Raw genomic sequence first — 20,984 nt, 5'->3', positions numbered from 1 at the left:
TTGAAAAATTAATACATGTATCAAAATAGTTTATACGCTCTCATATCTGAAGTATACCATACATGTATATTGTTCTATTTAATGGCTTGTTATGGTAGAATAGTAATGTGTAAAAACTAATGTACTAAAATTGATAAATCAGAGATTTAATTCATCTATTGTTTCATATTCATCTATTGATTTATTTTAAATCAACCAAGCCATTAAATTAACAGATCTTTAAATATGTAAATACAGAAGACACTGATTTTTGGCTTTAATGCTCTTGATAATATTTCTGAAGTGATCATATAAACAACAAGAGTGCACACGCTGAAAGGTCATAATAACCAAACAAAAAATCATGTACACCTTACAATCATTCAATACACTAAATATAGTTAACCTATTGCTCATAGTTTCTAAGTAAGTAAGTAAGTAAATTTTATTGGTTTAAAATCCAAAATTACAGGATTGATACCAAGACAATACAAATTTGTTATACACAAACATACAAACATATATATATCATACCAATTTCATAAACATTATATGAGGAGGTGGTACCACAAAGTTATTTAGTGCTTAATAAAGCATTTCTAGAAATGTACATGTCGCTTATAAATTTAACAATAATTCTAATTATATTAGTCTTAACACACGTATATAAAAATTTAAATCTTGCTTCATTAGTCATATTTAAAAAAGAGGGAACTATTTCACTAATTTTGGAAAACAGTTGGTCTCTAATTATATTTAGGTTTGTACATTTTAAAGTGAAATGAAATTAATCTTCAACTTCTAAGAGGCACAAAGGACAAATTCCTTCTTCTACAGGGGTTTTAGTGTGACGCCCTTGTTCAATTGTAAGAACACTATTACTAATACGAATTTTAGCAAAATGCCCTATTAATTTTCTGTCTATATTTAACAATAAATAGGTTTCCAATTTATAATTTTCTTTAAGCTGTCTATATGTTCTCAGCTTTATATTACCATGTACTGATTTATTATCACAAAATATATTTTCTTTCCAATAATTAAGATATCTATCATTAAGTTTGGTATGAATTGCATATAATAAACGCCTTTTTGAAATAGTATTATGATTTTTTGAGACATGTGAAAAATTTAATGTAGCAAGTAACTGTTCAATCTTTCTAAGAAACAGAACTAGCCAAGGAACTAAACATTGACCGACGAAAGTTAAGGTCAGATGAACAATGTCAGGCTGATATTTACAGCTTTCAATTCTTCCATACAACAAATATAGTTGACCTATTGCATATAGTATTATAAAAAAAGACCAAAACTCAAAAACTTACCTTTTTCCAATGAACCATGACAATCAGGTCAAGTACAGATGACACCTGCCAGCTAGACATGTACACCTTACAATCATTCCATACACCAAATATACTAGACCTATTGCTTATAAGTTAAGTGAAAACTGCCTGACAAGCATGAGGACTTTGCAAAGTATGTACATACCAAATATAGTTATTCTTTTACTTATTAAAAGAGAGAAATTAACATTACAACAAATCTTAACTTTTTTTCAAGTAGTCACTGAACCATGAAAATGTTGTCAAAGACAATGGACATGTAACAGAGGGAAACTTTGTAATATGTGCATCTATATACAAAGTATGAAGCATTCAGGTCTTCCACCTTCAAAAATATAAAGTTTTAAAGAAGTTAACTAAAGCCACCACCAGATCACTATCCCAATGTCGAGCTTTCTCCTTTTACCCTATATCTACAGATTTTTTTCGGTGATAATCTTTCATAAAAATAAAAATTCAAAAACTTTGTCTTTTATTTTCTCTTGAGGAAATGAGTGTGTTTAGCTTTCTTATATTTAATTCCAGACATCTTACATTAAAGTAAAAAGTATGATAGACATATATCTGAAATACTTTTCTTAAGGCTTACAATTAAAGACTTGAATATTCCCTTATTGATATAAATGATTTTGTTGTTTCTGTTCCACAGTAAATGTATATTTTGAATTGATCATATCAAAACTGTAGTGACATAAATATGTTTTCATTAGGGAATCACTGACTGTTTGTTCTAAAATCGTTTTCTGGAAACTATAACTATTTTTTAACAAGAATGATACATAGGAATATCATTTCAATATACAAATATTCCAAAAGTGTAGGAGAATTTGCAATTGTTATAACAGAAACAGACTTTAGAGTAGGTAGTTTACTTTGTAATGTAGACTGTTAAAGATGTAATAAAAGTTGAATATGAACTACTGACCAAACATTTAAAGAGTTTTATTCTTTCTGTGGAGTATACCATGTTCAACTTGGTGAATGTTGGTCATATAATCAAATTATATTACCCTCAGACAAAAAATTAAGACAATTTCAGTGTTTAATCCCTATATCTTTGAGATGGCAGATGGTAAGGAATTGTCCATGGTTACTTTAAAAGAACGAATGGTTGAAAAATTCTGTAACAATAATACTGTCTGCTTGGATAGCTAGTAAATCAACAGGTTTGATTGGCATGTTGTCTTAGTGGAAATCTAAATGACACATCCCTCCTGCCCTAGAACCACCACTAAATCACTAACCTTAGCATCTCCCAAGTCTAGAACACTAATATTTCAATTTCTGGTACTGGATATTTTCTGTATATAAATAATGATTTTTCTGTCATTAGCATATTCCATCTTCTTCCTACGTTCCCTTCCTGGTCCAATAAAACTTGCAATACACTATCACAACACTTCATTGTGAAGCAAGGAATACTGGCACTGGAGACTTGGTCACTATTTGGTAATTATGAAACGAATACATTTTCTAACTGTTGGGGCCCAAAATCGAAAATCTAAATACACAATTACTTTTGGCATTTTTTTAAAATCCCAAGAATACAAGACTTAAAATTTAACCCCATTGAAATTGGTCAAGATATATGAGCATCACTGAAGAGACATGTATTGTCGAAATGTGCATCTGGTGCAAGAAAATTGGTACCGTTAATTTTATTACTACCACTAGGTCGATGCCTCTGCTGGTGGACTATTAGACCCCGAGGGTATCACCACCCCAGTAGCCAGTACTTCGGTACTGGCATAAAAATACAGATTTTTTTGTGTTATTAAAATTTACTGTTACAAAATGATAGAAATTATTATAAATTTAGGAATGTATCTCCGTCATGCAAAGCTCTGATAACTTTCACGGATTTGGCTATACTTTTTGGTCCTTTTGGATTATAGCTCTTCATCTTTTATATAAGCTTTGGATTTCAAATATTTTGGCCACGAGCATCACTGAAGACATGTATTGTCGAAATGCGCATCTGGTGCAAGAAAATTGTTACCGTTAATTTTATTACTACCACTGGGTCGATGCCTCTGCAGGTGGACTATTAGTCCCCGAGGGTATCACCACCCCAGTAGCCAGTACTTTGGTACTGGCATGAAAATACGAATTTTTTGTGTTATTAAAATTTACTGTTACAAAATGATAGAAATTATCATAAATTTAGGAATGTATCTCCGTCATGCAAAGCTCTGATAACTTTCACGGATTTGGCTATACTTTTTGGACCTTTTGGATTATAGCTCTTCATCTTTTATATAAGCTTTGGATTTCAAATATCTTGGCCACGAGCATCACTGAAGAGACATGTATTGTCGAAATGCGCATCTGGTGCAAGAAAATTGGTACCGTTAATTTTATTATAAGCAATTTATACAAAGTATTAGAAGAGTATTGTTTTTGGCCACTAATTCCTTAACAGTTTTGGGCCATAACGCCTAAAAACAATCTCAAACTTCCTTTTGAGGTATGATACCTTGTTGTAACATTTCACTCAGATCCATAAACTTATACACAAGTTCTATTGTAACCTTTTTGGTCCCTAATTCCTAAACAATTTGGGCCATAACCACTAAAATCAATCCAAACCTTCCTTTTGAGATATTGAACCTAAGGGTACAATTTCATAAAAGTCCATACACCTATAAACAAGTTATTGTACTAAAACCACAAAATGCTTATTTTTGGCTATGTATTCCTAAACAGTTAGGACAATAACCTCCGTAAAAATGCATCACAACCTTTTGTTTGTGGTATTGAAACTAATAGTACAATTGAATAGATATCCAGACATTTATACCCAAGTTATTGTCTAGAAAAAAAATGTCTTCAGATGACATGGCCATACCATTATATGGTCGCAAAAATGGATTGTACTCGATGGATCAGGCTTTTTGTAAGAAAATTCATCTATTGATTAGAAGCATTTCTTTAAAAGATTTAAATATAAAAGACCCAGCGAATACTTTCAGCCTCCTATAATATGTTTTGGCTACTTTTAGGCACCTAATAACTAAAGAGTTTGGACAATAACCCCCAAAATCAATCCCAACCTTTATTTTGTGGTATGGATCCTAGTGTTACGATTTCATAGAGATTTATTCATTTCTACGCAAGTAATTATCTGAAAACCAAATGTCTTCTGGTGATGACGACAACAACATCATAACATTATATGTGTGCAAAAATTTTGCAGATAAAAACTAATATCACAGAATCAATATATTTAGTTTTAATTTTTTGGGTTGATAGTTATTTTGGTTCTTGCATCTCTGTGGTCTAGATCTTCAAACACCCAAATTATATAAAGGCAATATTTTTTTCAATTAAAAAAAATAATGAAACAAATTTAAAATAATAAATTATATTACACATATGAATTATAAAACAATAGTTATCACATTCATAATTTGGTCCTTTATAATATAGACTGTTTTTAATTGCACTATTATGGATAAAGCTCTGCATAGTTCAATGATCTTCCATTAAATCTTTATGCAATCTAAAAAAACCAATTAAAAGATTTAACCATATGATAGCATAATGATGTTAGTATACATGGTATATAGTAGAGTTTGATCTAAATTTCTGTGTATTTGGATATTTTTTTTCCTGCTTTCTATTTTGTACATTTTGTATGTTCAAGCACCTGGTCTATCATTTGATATCATTATTTGGTAATTTTGGTTGTATTATTTATCTTCTTCTGAAATTCATTAATATTCATGCATCACTTAACTAAATATCTGAGATGGAGAGAAATTATGCTCTTTGTCCTAAACATAGTTCATCACACCATGTTTTAGAACCTGTACCAATCAGCATATTTTTTTATTACATTTTTTTTGCATTTGAGTTGTGTAAAATGTTTGTCCAGGAATATTTCCCACAATTTTCTCACAATACCAACCAGAATTCGAAATTAAGGATAAATGTTTAAAACTCATATTGCAATACTTATACAGTTCATATTTTTTACAGTGTAACATGGAAACCATTCAAAAATATGTAAAACCTCTTAAATAAAGTTTTAGGTTGGTTTAGGTTTCATCCTTTTTGCACCTATCAATTTTGTACATGTTTTTTATTAATCCCAACCATGTGTCCTTTTGAAATGATTATCTTACTTGACAAATGATGTTTCTGATTATTCATTAACCAGTTCGCATCTATTTTAGTTAAAAAAAAAATAACTTTGTTCCGATTTTTATATGATTATCTCCCTTTCTTACATTAACTTACCGGTCATCATTTGTTACTGTATGGTACAGCAACAATGACTATTATAGCAATGAACAACAACACAATGGCTACCCAGTATCCTACAAAATATAAGTGAATCAGTTTACAGATATACAAAATGATTATGTTGGAATTGTGATTAATCCATCTACATCAAACTTGATTGGTTTTAAGGAGGCTCTAGGGTACAAAAAAATCAGCAAAAATAGAAATGTTTGTTTTTTTCATTACAAATATTATTCATTACATTATAATAGTTGTTACTTTATGATACTGTACAAAAATCAACCAAAAAAAAAAAAATTCATATTGGCCCCAGATGACTTTTAAAATGTTTATAATATTGAAAAAGCTCCAAATTATCTCCCTTTGGTAAAAAAAATGCCATTTTTTGACATACAAATTGAAATAACTTTTTAAACTCATCGGTGACCTAAATTTTTTATTATTGTTTTCAAATGAACTGTACTTAAAAACTAAACTATTGTAAAATTTAAGCGATTTCTGTAATTTAGTTCTTTTTTCATTTAGATTTTAATTTTTGTTCCCCTAGTCCTACATGTATTAGTTCAACAGAAAAAAAGTACCTTAACAAAAATGCATGCTTCTTTCAAAGGCAGATTGTGAGATTAAATGAACGGTGACCCCATATCTTTATTTTATTTTTCCATTAAGTATAGGATAAAGTTTATTTATTGAAAAAAAAAGGGAAATCCTATATTTAAAAAAAAATTTGATTTAGACCCGTGAGCCCCCTTAAATCATTACTCTTCTCTTTTTTGTTTTTCTGTTATTTGAATTTTATTATCACTTTTACCTGCACTATTTGTTTGGAATCTTGCAAATTAATTATAATGAATAAAATACTAATGAACCTTACCAAAATTTCCTTACGTGATACTTACAGATAACGAGAACTCCAAATAACATTTATGGTCATTAAAAAAGCTTCAACTATTAATAATATCTCTAGCAAAATGGCAAAAGCCACTTCATATCCATTTGAATGTTTGAAAATGTGAAAGTACAGACTGTTAACAGATTATACTTCAATAAGTTTTGTTTGGCAATTGACAATGTAACATAGGAATCTTGCAAAGCCAGAAAAAAGTATATTCATCACTACAGATTGCAATTTACCTGAATTTATTAAATACATCTTTCAACAAAATGATACCAAATTTAGGATCATCACCCTTTTAACAACCTACCACAAGTATTTGACTTTCGATCTACAATTTTTATATGTCTTGTTTCTTTTATTAATCTTTCACCAGTTCTATCCATATGCTCTCCTATGTCGTCAATTAATACTGAAAACCAAAAAAAAAATACTCATTTATTTCAACAGATAATAAAGAGTCATATTTTGTAACAGTGGTATTCATTTGGCTTATTGTTCCTAAATGTTATATTTCAAGCCTTTCCAATTCCACTATTTATTTCTATTTTTGTTTTTTTCATATTTATAAAGTTCCTTTACAGATTGCCAAAAAGCCCTTTCTCCTATTTAATTTCTCCTTGGCATGATATTATTAGTTACATAGTGTGCTAGTGACCTAATACGGTATATATGGTGTCAGTAAATTTCATATGGGGTGAGAGTGAAGCTCGAAACCCCATATGAAATTTACTGACCCTATAGATACTGTATTACATCACTAGCACACTATGTAACAAATTTATCTTACCGACTATCTTAACGTGTGAAATTTAGACTAGTGACCTATCAAAATGAGCAAGTCTTCAATACTGTTAGCATTAAGAAACTACTTCCATTGATCCTACAAAAACAGATGCCAACAACAACAACTTGTTAGATTTAAATGTGTTTTATGAATTTAATTCAATCTTAATCATCAATTTCTTCGTCTGTTGAAACCTTTAAGTTTTTTTTCTCAGTATCGTTTTGTTTTTATAAAGAGAGGCAACACCACTACTAACTGTGTATGAAATAAGCCCCGCCTCCCTTCTGACCTAATATGGAATATAAAGGGACGTTACACCACTACTAACTGTGTATGAAATAAGCCCTATCTCCCTACTAAATCTAATATGAAATATACACGGTCTCCATGCAGACGCTTTTAACCAATCATATTCCTAGAAATGTATAGGAGGTAAGATATACAAGTAATCACTGAAGTGAGGATTATTTATGATCATGAAATTCAAGTTCATAATCTTTGAATAATATGTAAACAGAATGCACACATGGAATTAAACCATCTGATACCCACAATTTCATTGAGGCTTTAATCAAATGGAGAGGGTCATAAGGCACTGTAAATCAAATTTGATGAGTGGTGATTATTTTAGGAGGATATCCTTAACAATTATATGAAATCATCAATTTAAATTTTATGCATGTTGACACCCCCATCCATTTATATCTGGATAGCCCTGACCTAAATTTTACCCTTTATACAATCATACCCCTTCAATAAGTGTGCATCTCTATGATCATTACTTATACCTAGAAATACTAGAAGATGCCCATGAAATCACGGTACAATTGGGAAAGTGTTGAAACAAAGATTGTGGACACAGTATAAGGTGGATGCAGTGAAAATTTAGACATGGTTAATGCATTCAATTCTATTTCTTTAAAGAGATGAAAATGATGAACATAATGTGCAAAACCCCATTTATCTAGGTTGGAAAATAAATATATCAAATACCCTAAGAAAAGTGTGGCAAAGTGTGATTTTCAGTAGTTTTTAACTCTTTCACTCGATAACTGTATAAGCTATGTAAAATCTGGTGACCTTACACACAGGAATCAACTGAGGATGCTCTAAAGTGTATAAGACATGGATCTTTAACAGTCTCTGAATTTGGATATTTTCTCAAGGATAAGTGTTTTCTGTGGAAAACAAGATTGTTTCAAAGACAAATTTAGGAAGTACCAAACACTACATTTTGATTTATACATCGTATCACAAATATTTCTGAATTTGTATGGTTTCAGAGGAGATGTGGCTCATTAAAATCAGTCTCTTCCTTTAGAAGTATAAAAGATGAGATAATACCTACCATTCTGACTGTCTACTTCATCACCTATATCTATGGCCATTTGTTTCTGCCTAGTAATAACATGAGAAAGTGATTCTAGACCTCTGTCTTGTTCTGAAAATTACCAAATTATACTATGTTAAAGATTTCAACCATACAAAAGGAAACTATGCAAAATATTTTGATTGCAAATTCATTCTGGTATAAATAACTTTTGGTAGTTTTCACTCTACAACATTAGTTTCTTTTTAGTAAAAACTGAAAAACTTGTATGAGTATGAAAGTGTTAAAATATAACTACATGTATTTAAAACATTTTACATACAAAGCATGTTAGTTTTAAATGTCAACTTTGATATCTGCAAATCAGGATCAAATCTGTGTTTCATGTAAACATTTTACTATGGCTGATATATAAAAACTCCTTCTGTTGCATGTGAGCTTTGATTGTTCTGCACTCAAGATGTGAACATCTTAAATTTTTCATTTGCAAGCTTTAGAACATTTTTATTGTGTTTGTTCATAAAGTTGCAGTCCTCAGAAAGACATGTAACACTTCTTAATTTTTTTTCATAAATCTGGGTTCAAAAAAACTTAGACCTCCTTCACTTGAGAAGAGCATGATGCCATTAGACTATTGAGACGGTTTGAAGAAAGATAAATCAATCTCTGAGATTTTTGTGTAATCAACTAATAGATCTTACGTTGAATAATTTGCTGCTGTTGTGTTCTGACTTCAGTATTAGATCTTCCCTGGAAGTCTTCAGGTTCATCTTTTACACCCCAAGGATCATTATTACCAAATGTATCTGTACCAATCAGCGTATTTCTGTAATGAAAAAATTGAACTGACAAGATTGAATGACTCTGACAAATGGATTCAGAGTACAACCAATCTTAGCCATAAGTTTTTTTTTGTGAAATTGACTCCATGGCCTTGAAAAAGTCTTTCAAACTGATGTTTTCTGGTAGTAATGCAACTTCATATAAAATATCATTGGTCTATAACAAGAAGTTTCTTATGCAGAACACTTGACATTTGAAATTGCTTATTAATTTAATGTGGCCGGGTTTGCAGCAAACTTAACAGTTGTAGCTGCTTTTAATAAAACCATTCATGTCTCAATTTCTGCGACTTTCATCACAGGCCATACAAAAGTAAATCACTAACAAACAATTTGAACTATAATGAAACTAAAACATTGAATTCAAGTTACTCACCTAGAATTACTACCTTCATTTTTAAAAGCTTCATTTATCTGTTTTTCTTTAGTAATTAAATTATCAATTAACATCTGTCTACGTTCAACTTCTCTCTGTGTTCTAATAATTACAGTTAAGGCTACTAATTTAGGATTTTTATGACCCACTTAGGGGCATTATGTTTTTGGGTCTTTGTATCTGTTAAAACAATGACATCATTTAGATTTCATTTGTATTTTAAGAATAGATACAAGATTCCTGCACCTTGCAAAAGTAATGTAATTTTCTTGACAAGTGTTACATCATTTTGTGCCTTGAACATGTTGAATATCTGAGCATATATTACATCAATAAGTTTCTAGAAATGTTCATTGATAGGATGTAACAGGATCAATGCACTATATCTTGTGTATCAAAAAGGTAGTGATAAGCCTTGGAAGATTTAGATATCAAGTCGGTCCCACAAGGTTTTGATTGCATTTTATGCAATCTTTACATACATGTATTATAAAACAATTCAGACGATAATATTTGTCACTCCAGTTCATGCATTTATTATTTCCCATTAGTCAGTTAGTCGAAGAAGAAAAATAGTATATTCCAAATCCAAAACAGGGTTAAATGACATATAATTTATAAAATTGATATGAATTAATAAAAACACACACACTGCTATAACTCGTAGACTGAAACACACTCAATAATATAAACCAAAGGATACATATGATATGATGATGATGCTCGTATCAAATTCTGTCTCAGCTTGTTGACTTCATTTGAGAATGTTTTCAATTTAACTCTAATTTGTGCTGACAGCTAAAGATAGATAAAGAGAAATTAATAAAATATTCATTTATATCTTGGCATTTTGCTGAAATATTTTTTATTTTTTTTCATAAATCTAATTATTTAAATTGTATTTTTTTTTTCTTCTGGAAATACTGTGGTTATGCCTGTAATACTTGAGATGCTCCCGTAGATTTTTACTGTATGTTTGCAAAAATTATATTTGAACTTTTTTTTATTAAGAAAACTACAAAACATAAATAAGTAAACTGTTATATTAGTTATAACTAACTGTTTATCATCCATGTATCAGTTCATTTGTGGTTAACACTCAATAAACAGCAAATGGTCCTTTTAACAATAATTATATTTTTTATGAAAACTGCAACATCTTGACTCAAATCAAGAGATTGGCATCTAGGGTTGGTTGAGAACAAAAATTTACAACATAAGAAAATGATAGCAGCGCTCAAACTCTTTCATCTATGTAGCAACATTCCATAAGTTGCATTTCCTATCATGACTTCCTTAGCCATTAGTACACACAGGAAATCATTGAAGGGTTCATCCCTTTGAAAGTTTAAAAGACACCAATACATGTACATGTTGCTTGACTATGACATCACAGAGACTTATTACTGGGTTTGATCTTACATGAGTAACATGACAGGTGCTACATGTGGAGTGAGAACTAATTCGCCGTTTCAGAATCTAATGTATCATGGGTAATATTTTCAAAAGTGTACACCACAACGTCCTGATTGGTTAAAAATGTCATAAACAATAGAAATTTAACCAATGACATGGCGTTATTTTCATTTTGGGGTACGAACAATGAAATTACCCATGATTCTTTAGATTCTGAAACGGCGAATTACTGTTTACCCTTTTGAGCACCCCCTTTTTTTGTTGGATTAGTGTTCCTCAATCTTTAGTTACCAATGTTGTGTTTTATTGATGATTGTATTTCTTTTACCATGGTGTGTTTATTCTATATTTTTCTTTAAATTATGAGCTTTTATCGTCCCCTTGATATGTTTTGTCTTTTTTTCCAAAAGCATTGATTCTAAAGTTAACCATAGCTTCTTTACACATATTGTTTACCTTTGTGTATGTAGAACTTGTGCGACCATTTTTATTTCTATCATTGATCAAAACCATAAGTTCTTGACCAACACTAGCACAGGCTTCATAGTCTTTTAACCTGAAAAATCAATTACAGTCAAATTATTCAAACATTATTTTTGATAAGTGTAAAAATAATAAAATGGGGATGAATTCCCCTATTACATGTATTACAGTAGAAAATTCAATAAAAAAAATTAAAAATCAGGAAAATTTCTCGAATTTTTCATTGTACTAAGGCCACACCAAATTAATTAATAGTTCTTTGAGATTTTAACCCAAAAAAATGGGGCGAGCGAGCGAAATTTAAATTTATATTTTTAAATTCTTCGCCTCAAATTTTGAAGAAATATGGAGCGAGCGATATTTTTTTCTCTCAATTTTTATATCTTTTACCTAAAAGAAGCAACTGAATTTTCAACTCACTAAATTGAAAGGGGACATAATTTGATATAATTAAATTATCTCCCTTTTTATATGTATTTCAACTTTCTGCATTCTTTTTCATTTTGTTTTGTTGTTTGTATAATTAACACTGCACAAATATACACTTTTGAACATATTTTTTTATGCATGAACTTTATATGGCTATCTGCTTTTAATATGCACTGCTTTCATCTGTAGTATATGCACCTTCTGGTCCTTAGACACCCTCTGTAGTATGCTAGCTAGCTTCTTGTAACATAACTGCATGGTGTGTGTTTTGTGTTTATGCATATGGATCACTAACCAGTCAATCCAAGCACAGTGGAAACTGGGGGTTCTAGCTAGTGCTACTTTACAATTAAATATCAGAAAATAAACAAGAATGTGTCCACAGTACACGGATGCCCCACTCGCACTATCATTTTCTATGTTTAGTGGACCGTGAAATTGGAATAAATTCTCTAATTTGGCATTAAAATTAGAATGATCTAATCAAAGGCAACATTTATACTAAGTTTCAAGTTAATTGGACTTCTACTTTATCAAAAACTACCTTGACCAAAAACTTTAACCTGAAATTTGCACTATCCTTTTCTATGTTCAGTGAACCATAAAATTGGGGTAAAAACTATAATTTGGCATTTAAATTAGAAAGATCATATCATAGGGCACATGTGTACTAAGTTTCAAGTTGATTGGACTTCAACTTCATCAAAAACTACCTTGACCAAAAACTTTAACCTGAAGCGGGACAGACGGACGGACGAACGAACAGACAGACAGACAGACAGACAGACAGACAGACAGACAGACGGACGAACGCACGCACAGACCAGAAAACATAATGCCCCTCTACTATCGTAGGTGGGGCATAATTACACCAAAACATACCAACATGGAAATACCTACATAACCTCCATTTATAAGCCTATGTTATAACTAAGATTTCAACTAAGGCTTCTTGATATAGTTCCCTGAATGTCTGACATTTTGTTTGTGTTGCCGTATTTTTTAATATGTATGCCTTGTTGTTATTTTTGTCTGAATGTTTCACCACAGAAACAATCAGCATGTTTTCCATCTTTGCAACTTTTTTGTTCAGAATCAAAAATATGCTTGACAAATGACAAACACTGTATATTTTCAAACGCTTAATTGATAAAGATTTTTTTTTTATACCGGAATCGAGTTCGTCGAAAATGCGGATTTATTTTCAACGTGCAGGAATTTTATTTTTATTTTTATTTTTTGGTGTTGGCAGGTGAGGTGTGGGATATTTATTTTTATTTTTTTATTTTAATTTCGGCAATTTAGGTGCGGGTTTTCCAAAGAACTACTAATTAATTTGGTGTGGACTAATGAACTCAAAATTATTCCATTTTTTTTTTTGTCGCGATTTTGAATTTCCGGATCTGCGCAGAAATTTACTTCCATTTCCGTTCTTGTTTGCATGAGACATGTGAGACTTTGAATTAAATGTATATTTATCAGTCTAAGAAAGGAACTTAATACTAATTCATTTTTAAAAATTGTTTGTTATAAAAAAAAAAAAACATTACCTCACTGCATTACCTGATGACAGCGTTTCTTTGTTTACATTGAATATGACGTCATAACTTAAATAACGTCACAACCAAAATCCTTAACAACAGAACCAAAATCGGAAACGTTACGGTATTTCCATTTCTCTTTTTAACATGTTTGATTTAAAAAAAAAAAAATCATACAGACTTCGTCCCCATTCACAGGTAATGCCTGCCTCATATTACTTAAGGTTCATGTGGACCCTATGGCTAAAATGACCGTATTTTCACCTCAAAATTTACTCTGAGTACAGACAAACCTGCGCATCTGTAAAAAAATTCAGGCATAGCATGCCCTAGATAAATAAATTTAAAATATGTTTTATGTTTTAGAAAAATAAAAACTTACAAGGATTTTGCCGTGCACTTTTTTTCATTCCTCCAGAAGGTGCCAAAATAAACTAAGTTGGGAAACAGGTTTGAGAACTTCCCCACAGGTAATAATTGAAGTGAGCTGTATTGCTTGACATGGACATGAGATGGACAATAGATACCTGACAATAATTGGTTATTTAAACTGTGTACCTGAGTGGACCATATCAAGGTAAACTCAACTGTTTGTTCATTTTATCATCTTCTGCAGGGACGAAAAAAAGTGTACGGCAAAATCCAGTTAAGTTATGAATTTTCTAAATCATACAATGCATTTGAATTCTATTTATCTAGGGCATGCTATGCCTTAAAACTTTTCCAGATGTACAGGTTTGCCTGTACTCAGAGTAAATTTTGAGGTGAAAATACGGCCATTTTAGCCATAGGGTCCACATGAACCTTAAAATGGTAAATGTGTCAAAATCTGATTTATAACAAGAGAACAGGAACAACTATTATATAATCATATAACTTACATTTAAGAAGTGTTTTCAAGTGTAATATATAAATGTAAAAAATATTATCGGTTGCAGGAGCTTTGAAACTGCCCTCCCCCTTTTTGTTTTTGTTTTAAAACACTGGTTATTTTTTACATGAAAGCAACGTTTACTGAATGTGTATCTCGACAAATCATTTTACTATTGAGGAAAGATATTAAGTAGGTTTCATGCCTTTATCTATAGCTTTTGTATGCTATATATATACTAAACATTACTAACCAAGTATCGCTTGCCATCTTGTGATCGGAAGTTTACAAATTGACATTAGAATGAATAAAGGTAAGACTTTATTTAGGCTATAATTGTTGGTCACTGTAAGAGGTACATGGGAACTGAACCCTAAACACAATTTTAGTCCAATACATGTATACATAAGTTGGTCCAAGAACATATTTACAATAAATTTTATTATATAAATCCTTGAATAAATCAAAACAATTTTTTCTTATTATTTGTAATATCGATCAGCGGATAAAAACCGTACCTGAGACTACTATAACTCTGTGTTATAGCAGTCTCAGACCGTACATAAGTTATTTGGCTGGTTTAAAAAATAATGGACTATATAATACAATACAATACAATATAATATTTTTATTTTCCAAATTAAAAGGCCCATTAAGAGTATAACATTTATTACAACATGACATAAACATTACAGAGTGATTAAAGAAACATAAAATAATAATATACGGTCTCACTAATTAGCGACAACAAGAATTTTAGCGACAACAAGCGTCAACAAGCGACAAGAAGCGACAACAAGAATTATTTTAGCGACAACAAGCGACAAGAAACTATTTAGCTGTTATTTAGCGACAAGAAAACATTTTTTTTAATTAAAATTAATTATTGCAATAAATATTAAAAGAATATGCAAAAGAAAATAATTTTAGCGACAAGAAAGTTAAAATTGATAGAAAAAAATGAAACATTATTTACATCTATTATGAATAACAGCCAGTATTACGTTTAATTATTGTATTATGAGATTACTTTTTCTTGTGTTTTAAAACATATTATTTATCTTATAATTTGTATTTTAAAACTCTTTTCGTGCAATATGTATTAAGCTCGCAAAATGAATTACTTGTGCATCATTGTCCTGAAAATATTGACACAAATTGTGAAATACAAAGAACTGAAACCAAACAGGAGGAAAAGAAAATTGAAATGTGAATGTTTTCATCTTTTTATTTGTTTATTGCCTCATTAAACGATATTTATCATGTTTATGCATATTGATTGAAGATGAAAGGAAATTAATGACAATCTTGAGTTTTCAACAGGTGTTCACTATTTACAATGATTGTATAGTCTAGCGTGTAATTGTATAGTCTGACGTGTGTACAAAGTTGAAGGTGTTAATTGGATGTTATTGTAGCAATAAAACAGGGGACACGCGACTCGTTAATCTCATTTGATGTTCCACATTGTGTGTACTGTTATTACCTTAAGGGGAAGCCACATCTAATGTTGTTCCTATCAAGAACAATGAATTATACTGTTAGAAAGGAAATAATATTTCATGTTTTTGTTTCAATAAATCCTTCAAAGGAAAGTTGACCTTTTTTGGGGTTTTTTTTCCCGCAAAAGTACGTGATCTGTATATGGACCCCAAGGTAGAACCACGTCCTCGTCGTGGGCTCTGGAAACACGCTTAAATAATACAGATGGCAAAGCGTGGCTGAGAGTTTTACAAATAAAGCATCGAATTGAAATAACAAGAGTACACTTAGAGCATAGTATTAAGCAAATGAATCAAAATATTATATTCCATTATGCCCGCTCCATATATATCTCCATTCGTTTATTCATACTTTGACTTTGATGAAAACAGATTCATACATTATCTTATACATATTCTTCATATTTAAAAATAAAAAAAAAGAAGCTCAATCTCTTTCTTTTTCACAAATGTTAAATTTCTTCATCTACCAATATACTAATATAAACTTCACAATCTCTTTCTTTCTCACAAATGTTTCATTTGTTGTCGCTTCTTGTCGCTTGTTGACGCTTGTTGTCGCTTGTTGACGCTTGTTGTCGCTAATTAGTGAGACCCATAATATATACACCAGACTGATTTTTTAAGACATCAAAGACTAGTGTATTAGTAATCTATTAGCCTACTTGTTTGATGAGAAATGTGCCTGGTTTGATGTGGATTCGGTTATGGCAAACAATCCTTAAGAAATTGATTAGACGGATCTATTCTCCGAGTTAGGCCATACACTAAGGAGGCTTGTTTAGGGGGGGTATCAATATCCCGTATCCCATTAAGTTTTTATCCCAATATCCCGTATCCCTATAATGTTTACCCCTAATATCCCAATAAATATTTTTTACAAATATCCCATATCCCTAAAACTATTTTGAAATATCCCAAAAATTCATTATAAATTCATTCCCAAGCCCATTTTTTTCCTCATCATCACAACGTCAAAAATTTTGACTCTGGGAAAACAAACTGTGTTAAAGGAAATTTAGTGCATACTTCTAGTATTAAATAAGAATATACAATGTATGTGTCCAAAAGATGAAGTGTTCCATCTTAGAGCCTTGTATAACAATCTCTTTTTATGTGAGGTTAAACGATAAATTTAGTGTAAGGGGTCTAATTTCAGACTTTTTTTTAATTGTTCAAACCGTGATGCATATGACTGTAAAATATAATTTTGATAGCATTCTTCTTTCATTGATAAGAAACTTCATCCTACACGTTAACCTATGTTGGAAAGAACAGAAGGACTCAAGTTGAACCCTGTCTCTTGCTTTGACATCCAACGGCTGTTTTGCCAGACAAGCTGAGACTGTGGGACGTCAGAGCACGTCCATATCAAAAACTGGATATTTACCATGCAAGTTCAATAACTCAAAATTTAACACAAGAAAGCTTTCTGCTAATTTACCTACATTACACTTAACTGTTGCAATATTTTTACAGCAGGCAAAATTTGCACAGCCCTTGTTTTGCAAAGAAATAAACAACATTTGACTCTGTGATCTTGAACTTTATGAATTACATAGATCCCAATATGTTTGTTACTTTTTTTTAAATTTCCTTCCTCACAACACCAGTAATAGAAGAAAATATATTAATTTACATTGATTATTATAGTAATTATTCTTTATTTACTAGTACATAGTTTATACAGCAAAATATCTACTTTTTGATATGGGACGTGCTCTGACGTCCCTCGGCCCCAGCTTGTCTGGCAAAACAGCCGTTGCACATCAGAGCAATCTGTGAAACGTGGAGATCTCTGAAGATCCTCGCCACGTCACGTAAAAAATAAGAGGCAAAACACTAGAAAATATCCTGTAATCATATAAAGCATCAAAACAAATAAAAACATTGACAACAATAAGGCTTAACTCATCAGATGGCTACATCTAACAAAAATCTATGATTATTTCAAGAAAATTATCAATGCATATGAGCATATAATATAAAAAAAAAAGATGTGGTATGATTGCCAATGAGACAACTCTTCACAAGAGACCATGTGACACAGAAATTAACATCTATAGATCACCGTACGACCTTCAACAATGAGCAAAGCTCATACCTCATAGTTAGCTATAAAAAGACCTGAAATGACAAATGTAGAACAATTCAAACGAGAAAACTAACGGCCTAATTTATGTATAAAAAAAAAATATGTAACACAGCAACAAACGACAACCACTGAATTAAAGACTCTTGACTTTGGACAGGCACATACATACAGAATGTGACGAGGTTAAACATGTTAGCGGGATCCCAACCCTTCCCTTAACCTGGGACAGTGGTGTAACAGTACAACATAAGAACGAACTATACAAATCAGTTGTAAAGGGCTTAACTCATCAGATGGATATAAACAGAAATACATCTAACAAAAACAGAGAGTGGACGTGACCGAGTACTTGTACATCCCATCAACAAAAAGACACTAAGTACAGATCTGAGAGTACTTGCAGTTACTGACAGCTAGTTCAAAGCCAATTACAACTAATAAAAAGTAATGCATCTGAGAGTAAATTATCAATCATTACACATCCAGCATCCAACGGCACGGTAAACAACATCTCTCCGTAAAAATGAGGATGTGCTATCCCGTTTGAAATAAATTTTCTACAGGTAGAACCAAACTTCAAAACCAAATCTAGAATTTAGTAAAGATTTTAAGTGATTTGTGGTAACGAAATCCCTGACTTAATATTATTTACCAGTAATACATAGATTTCGTTCATTAAAATCCAAAACGTTACAACAGACACGGGCATAGCGGAGGTGTTGTGATATACAAACACTGTAAGATAGTGCCAAAGGAACATCACCATCCAAAAAAGGAAAATCAACAATAAGGAACGAAGTATGGAAAGCAAAACAAATGCTTTTAAAATTATTAGTACATATGAGCATATAAATATCGAAAATAGATCAATACTTTTCGCTTGGGTTTGGATGACTTTTAAATGAAACGACCATTAACTCAATTAAAATCAACAAAGCACTAAAATGACCTTTAATATTAAACTTTTTTGGGCAATTTTATCAAGTGAGATGTAAATATTTCTGTACTTAACTTTTAAATCCACTTATTTTTTTTCATGTTAAAAATTCAATATCCTTATAAATGCATCAATATCCCATATCCCATTTACTTTTAGGACAAATATCCCATATTCCTAAAATTAAAATAGCAAATATCCCGTATCCCAATATACCCTATACAAGCCTCACTAAGATGCTTTAAAACAATGGAAACAGTACCATGCAGTATAAAACAAGGATATGTGATATGATTGTCTATGAGACATGCATCTATATACATATTCTGTGAAAAGCTCAGTCATTAGAGCTTATGTTTGTAATGTGTGTCAATATACCGAATCAAAATATAAAGTTTTACTTACTTACTTAGATATATAGGAAGATGTGGTGTGAGTGCCAATGAGACAACTCTCCATTACAATTTATAAAAGTAAACCATTATAGGTCAATGTACGGCCTTCAACACGGAGCCTTGGCTCACACCGAACAAAAAGCTATAAAGGGCCCCAAAATTACTAGTGTAAAACCATTCAAACGGGAAAACCAACGGTCTAATCTATATATAAACGAGAAACGAGAAACACATATAAATTACATAAACAAACGACAACTACTGTACATCAGATTTCTGACTTAGGACAGGTGCAAACATTTGCTTACTTACTTAACAGTGACCAATACTGCATGGTAGGCTGATTTTTAATAAATATAACTATAAGGTTAAGGCCGTGTGGCCTTCAACAACGAGCAAAATCCACTCGTACTCAGCTGTAAACGGCTCCTTTCTTTCTTTCTTTCTTTCTTTCTTTCTTTCTTTCTTTCTTTCTTTCTTTCTTTCTTTCTTTCTTTCTTTCTTTCTTTCTTTCTTTCTTTAAGTTTTCCAGTCTTCCATTTGAATAAAGATGATTAATGACTGGTGCAGATTTTTGTTGAAAACCGAGTACTCCAAACGCAAAAAAAATCTGTTGTCAATCTCATCTATCTAAAATATGGATCTGTTTTCAATATCCTCTTATAATTGCGACGGGGCAAGCGAATTCTGATAGATCTGAATATTAACCAGATTGTCACATAATGTAACGGTCAGCTCCAATTATGTGCAGTAGTCAATACGTTTTGAGTCGTCTACTGCACAACTTGGGGTTGGACATATTGTGTGAACACCTGTCTTTGTCTAGTTGAACCTAAAGACCTTTAGATGTACTTTGGATATTTTTGACGTTTGGGTTGCTGTTTCGTTGACGCATACCAGACACCTCCTTTTATTGATATCCATTTACTGTCATGTAATTGGATTAACTAATAAGCCGACTATGATCTGAGGATCACCCGATGGAGGACTTACTCGAGAGGACTTATCGGCCACCGTGCCGTACCGTCCGCAGTCGCCTTGTCGTATCGGACACACTGCCGTACCGTTAGTTTAGTTGAAACATATTTATTTATAGTGGATTGGGAAACAAGTTTTGCAACTTATATTAATCCCTTTCCACTTTGCGGGTGCGAGTGCTGCCTTGTAGCGGCATTAGCCTGCTCTTTTTACGAAATCTACAAGGGTGCCTTTTACGTCCAAGAGATATGGCTCTCTCTTAACACGTATCAGCCATTTATCGTCCCCTTTCGACAGACTATCATCGTTTCCTCAAGACCATACTCGCAAAAGGTGTCAATGGATAGTCGAAAATTCAGTCCCTGAAATTTTCATCCCGGAACGGGATTCGAACCATGCAGGAACCTTTGTGTTAGTAGTCCGATGGACTAACCACTACACAGAGGCTCTCTACATGTTGTACATGCCGTACCATTCTCAGTCGTAACGTCCTCATACGTATTGGCCCAACTATCGTACGGTCGTAGTCGTTTC

At 31.7% G+C, this 20,984-nt stretch overlaps 1 protein-coding gene across 1 annotated transcript; it reads right to left on the bottom strand.

Moving 5' to 3' along the window:
* Positions 1–4,673: 4,673 nt before the first annotated feature.
* Positions 4,674–14,896, bottom strand: LOC139488425 (syntaxin-8-like). Its single transcript, XM_071273996.1, has 9 exons — positions 14,797–14,896; positions 11,676–11,775; positions 10,507–10,601; positions 9,804–9,905; positions 9,287–9,411; positions 8,604–8,696; positions 6,779–6,880; positions 5,568–5,647; positions 4,674–4,827 (listed from the first exon to the last, which is right to left on the bottom strand). Exons 1-8 carry the CDS (start codon positions 14,811–14,813, stop codon positions 5,574–5,576), a joined length of 708 nt encoding a protein of 235 aa, XP_071130097.1. The 5' UTR covers positions 14,814–14,896; the 3' UTR covers positions 4,674–4,827; positions 5,568–5,573.
* Between the last annotated feature and the right edge of the window lie 6,088 nt (positions 14,897–20,984).

This window comes from Mytilus edulis, chromosome 9 (genome assembly GCF_963676685.1).
Source record: "Mytilus edulis chromosome 9, xbMytEdul2.2, whole genome shotgun sequence".
NCBI lineage: Eukaryota > Metazoa > Mollusca > Bivalvia > Mytilida > Mytilidae > Mytilus > Mytilus edulis.
Note: the sequence above shows the minus strand (reverse complement) of the source record. Positions and strands in the feature narration are given on the sequence as shown.

What these genes read in the sequence shown, in the direction of transcription:
- LOC139488425 (XM_071273996.1), bottom strand. An exon ending in GCATCATCATCATATCATAT is followed by an intron (nt 9,906 to 10,506) that starts GTATCCTTTGGT and finishes TGTAATTATTAG; the next exon opens with AACACAGAGAGAAGTTGAAC. An exon ending in ACAGCAGCAAATTATTCAAC is followed by an intron (nt 8,697 to 9,286) that starts GTAAGATCTATT and finishes GGTAATTTTCAG; the next exon opens with AACAAGACAGAGGTCTAGAA.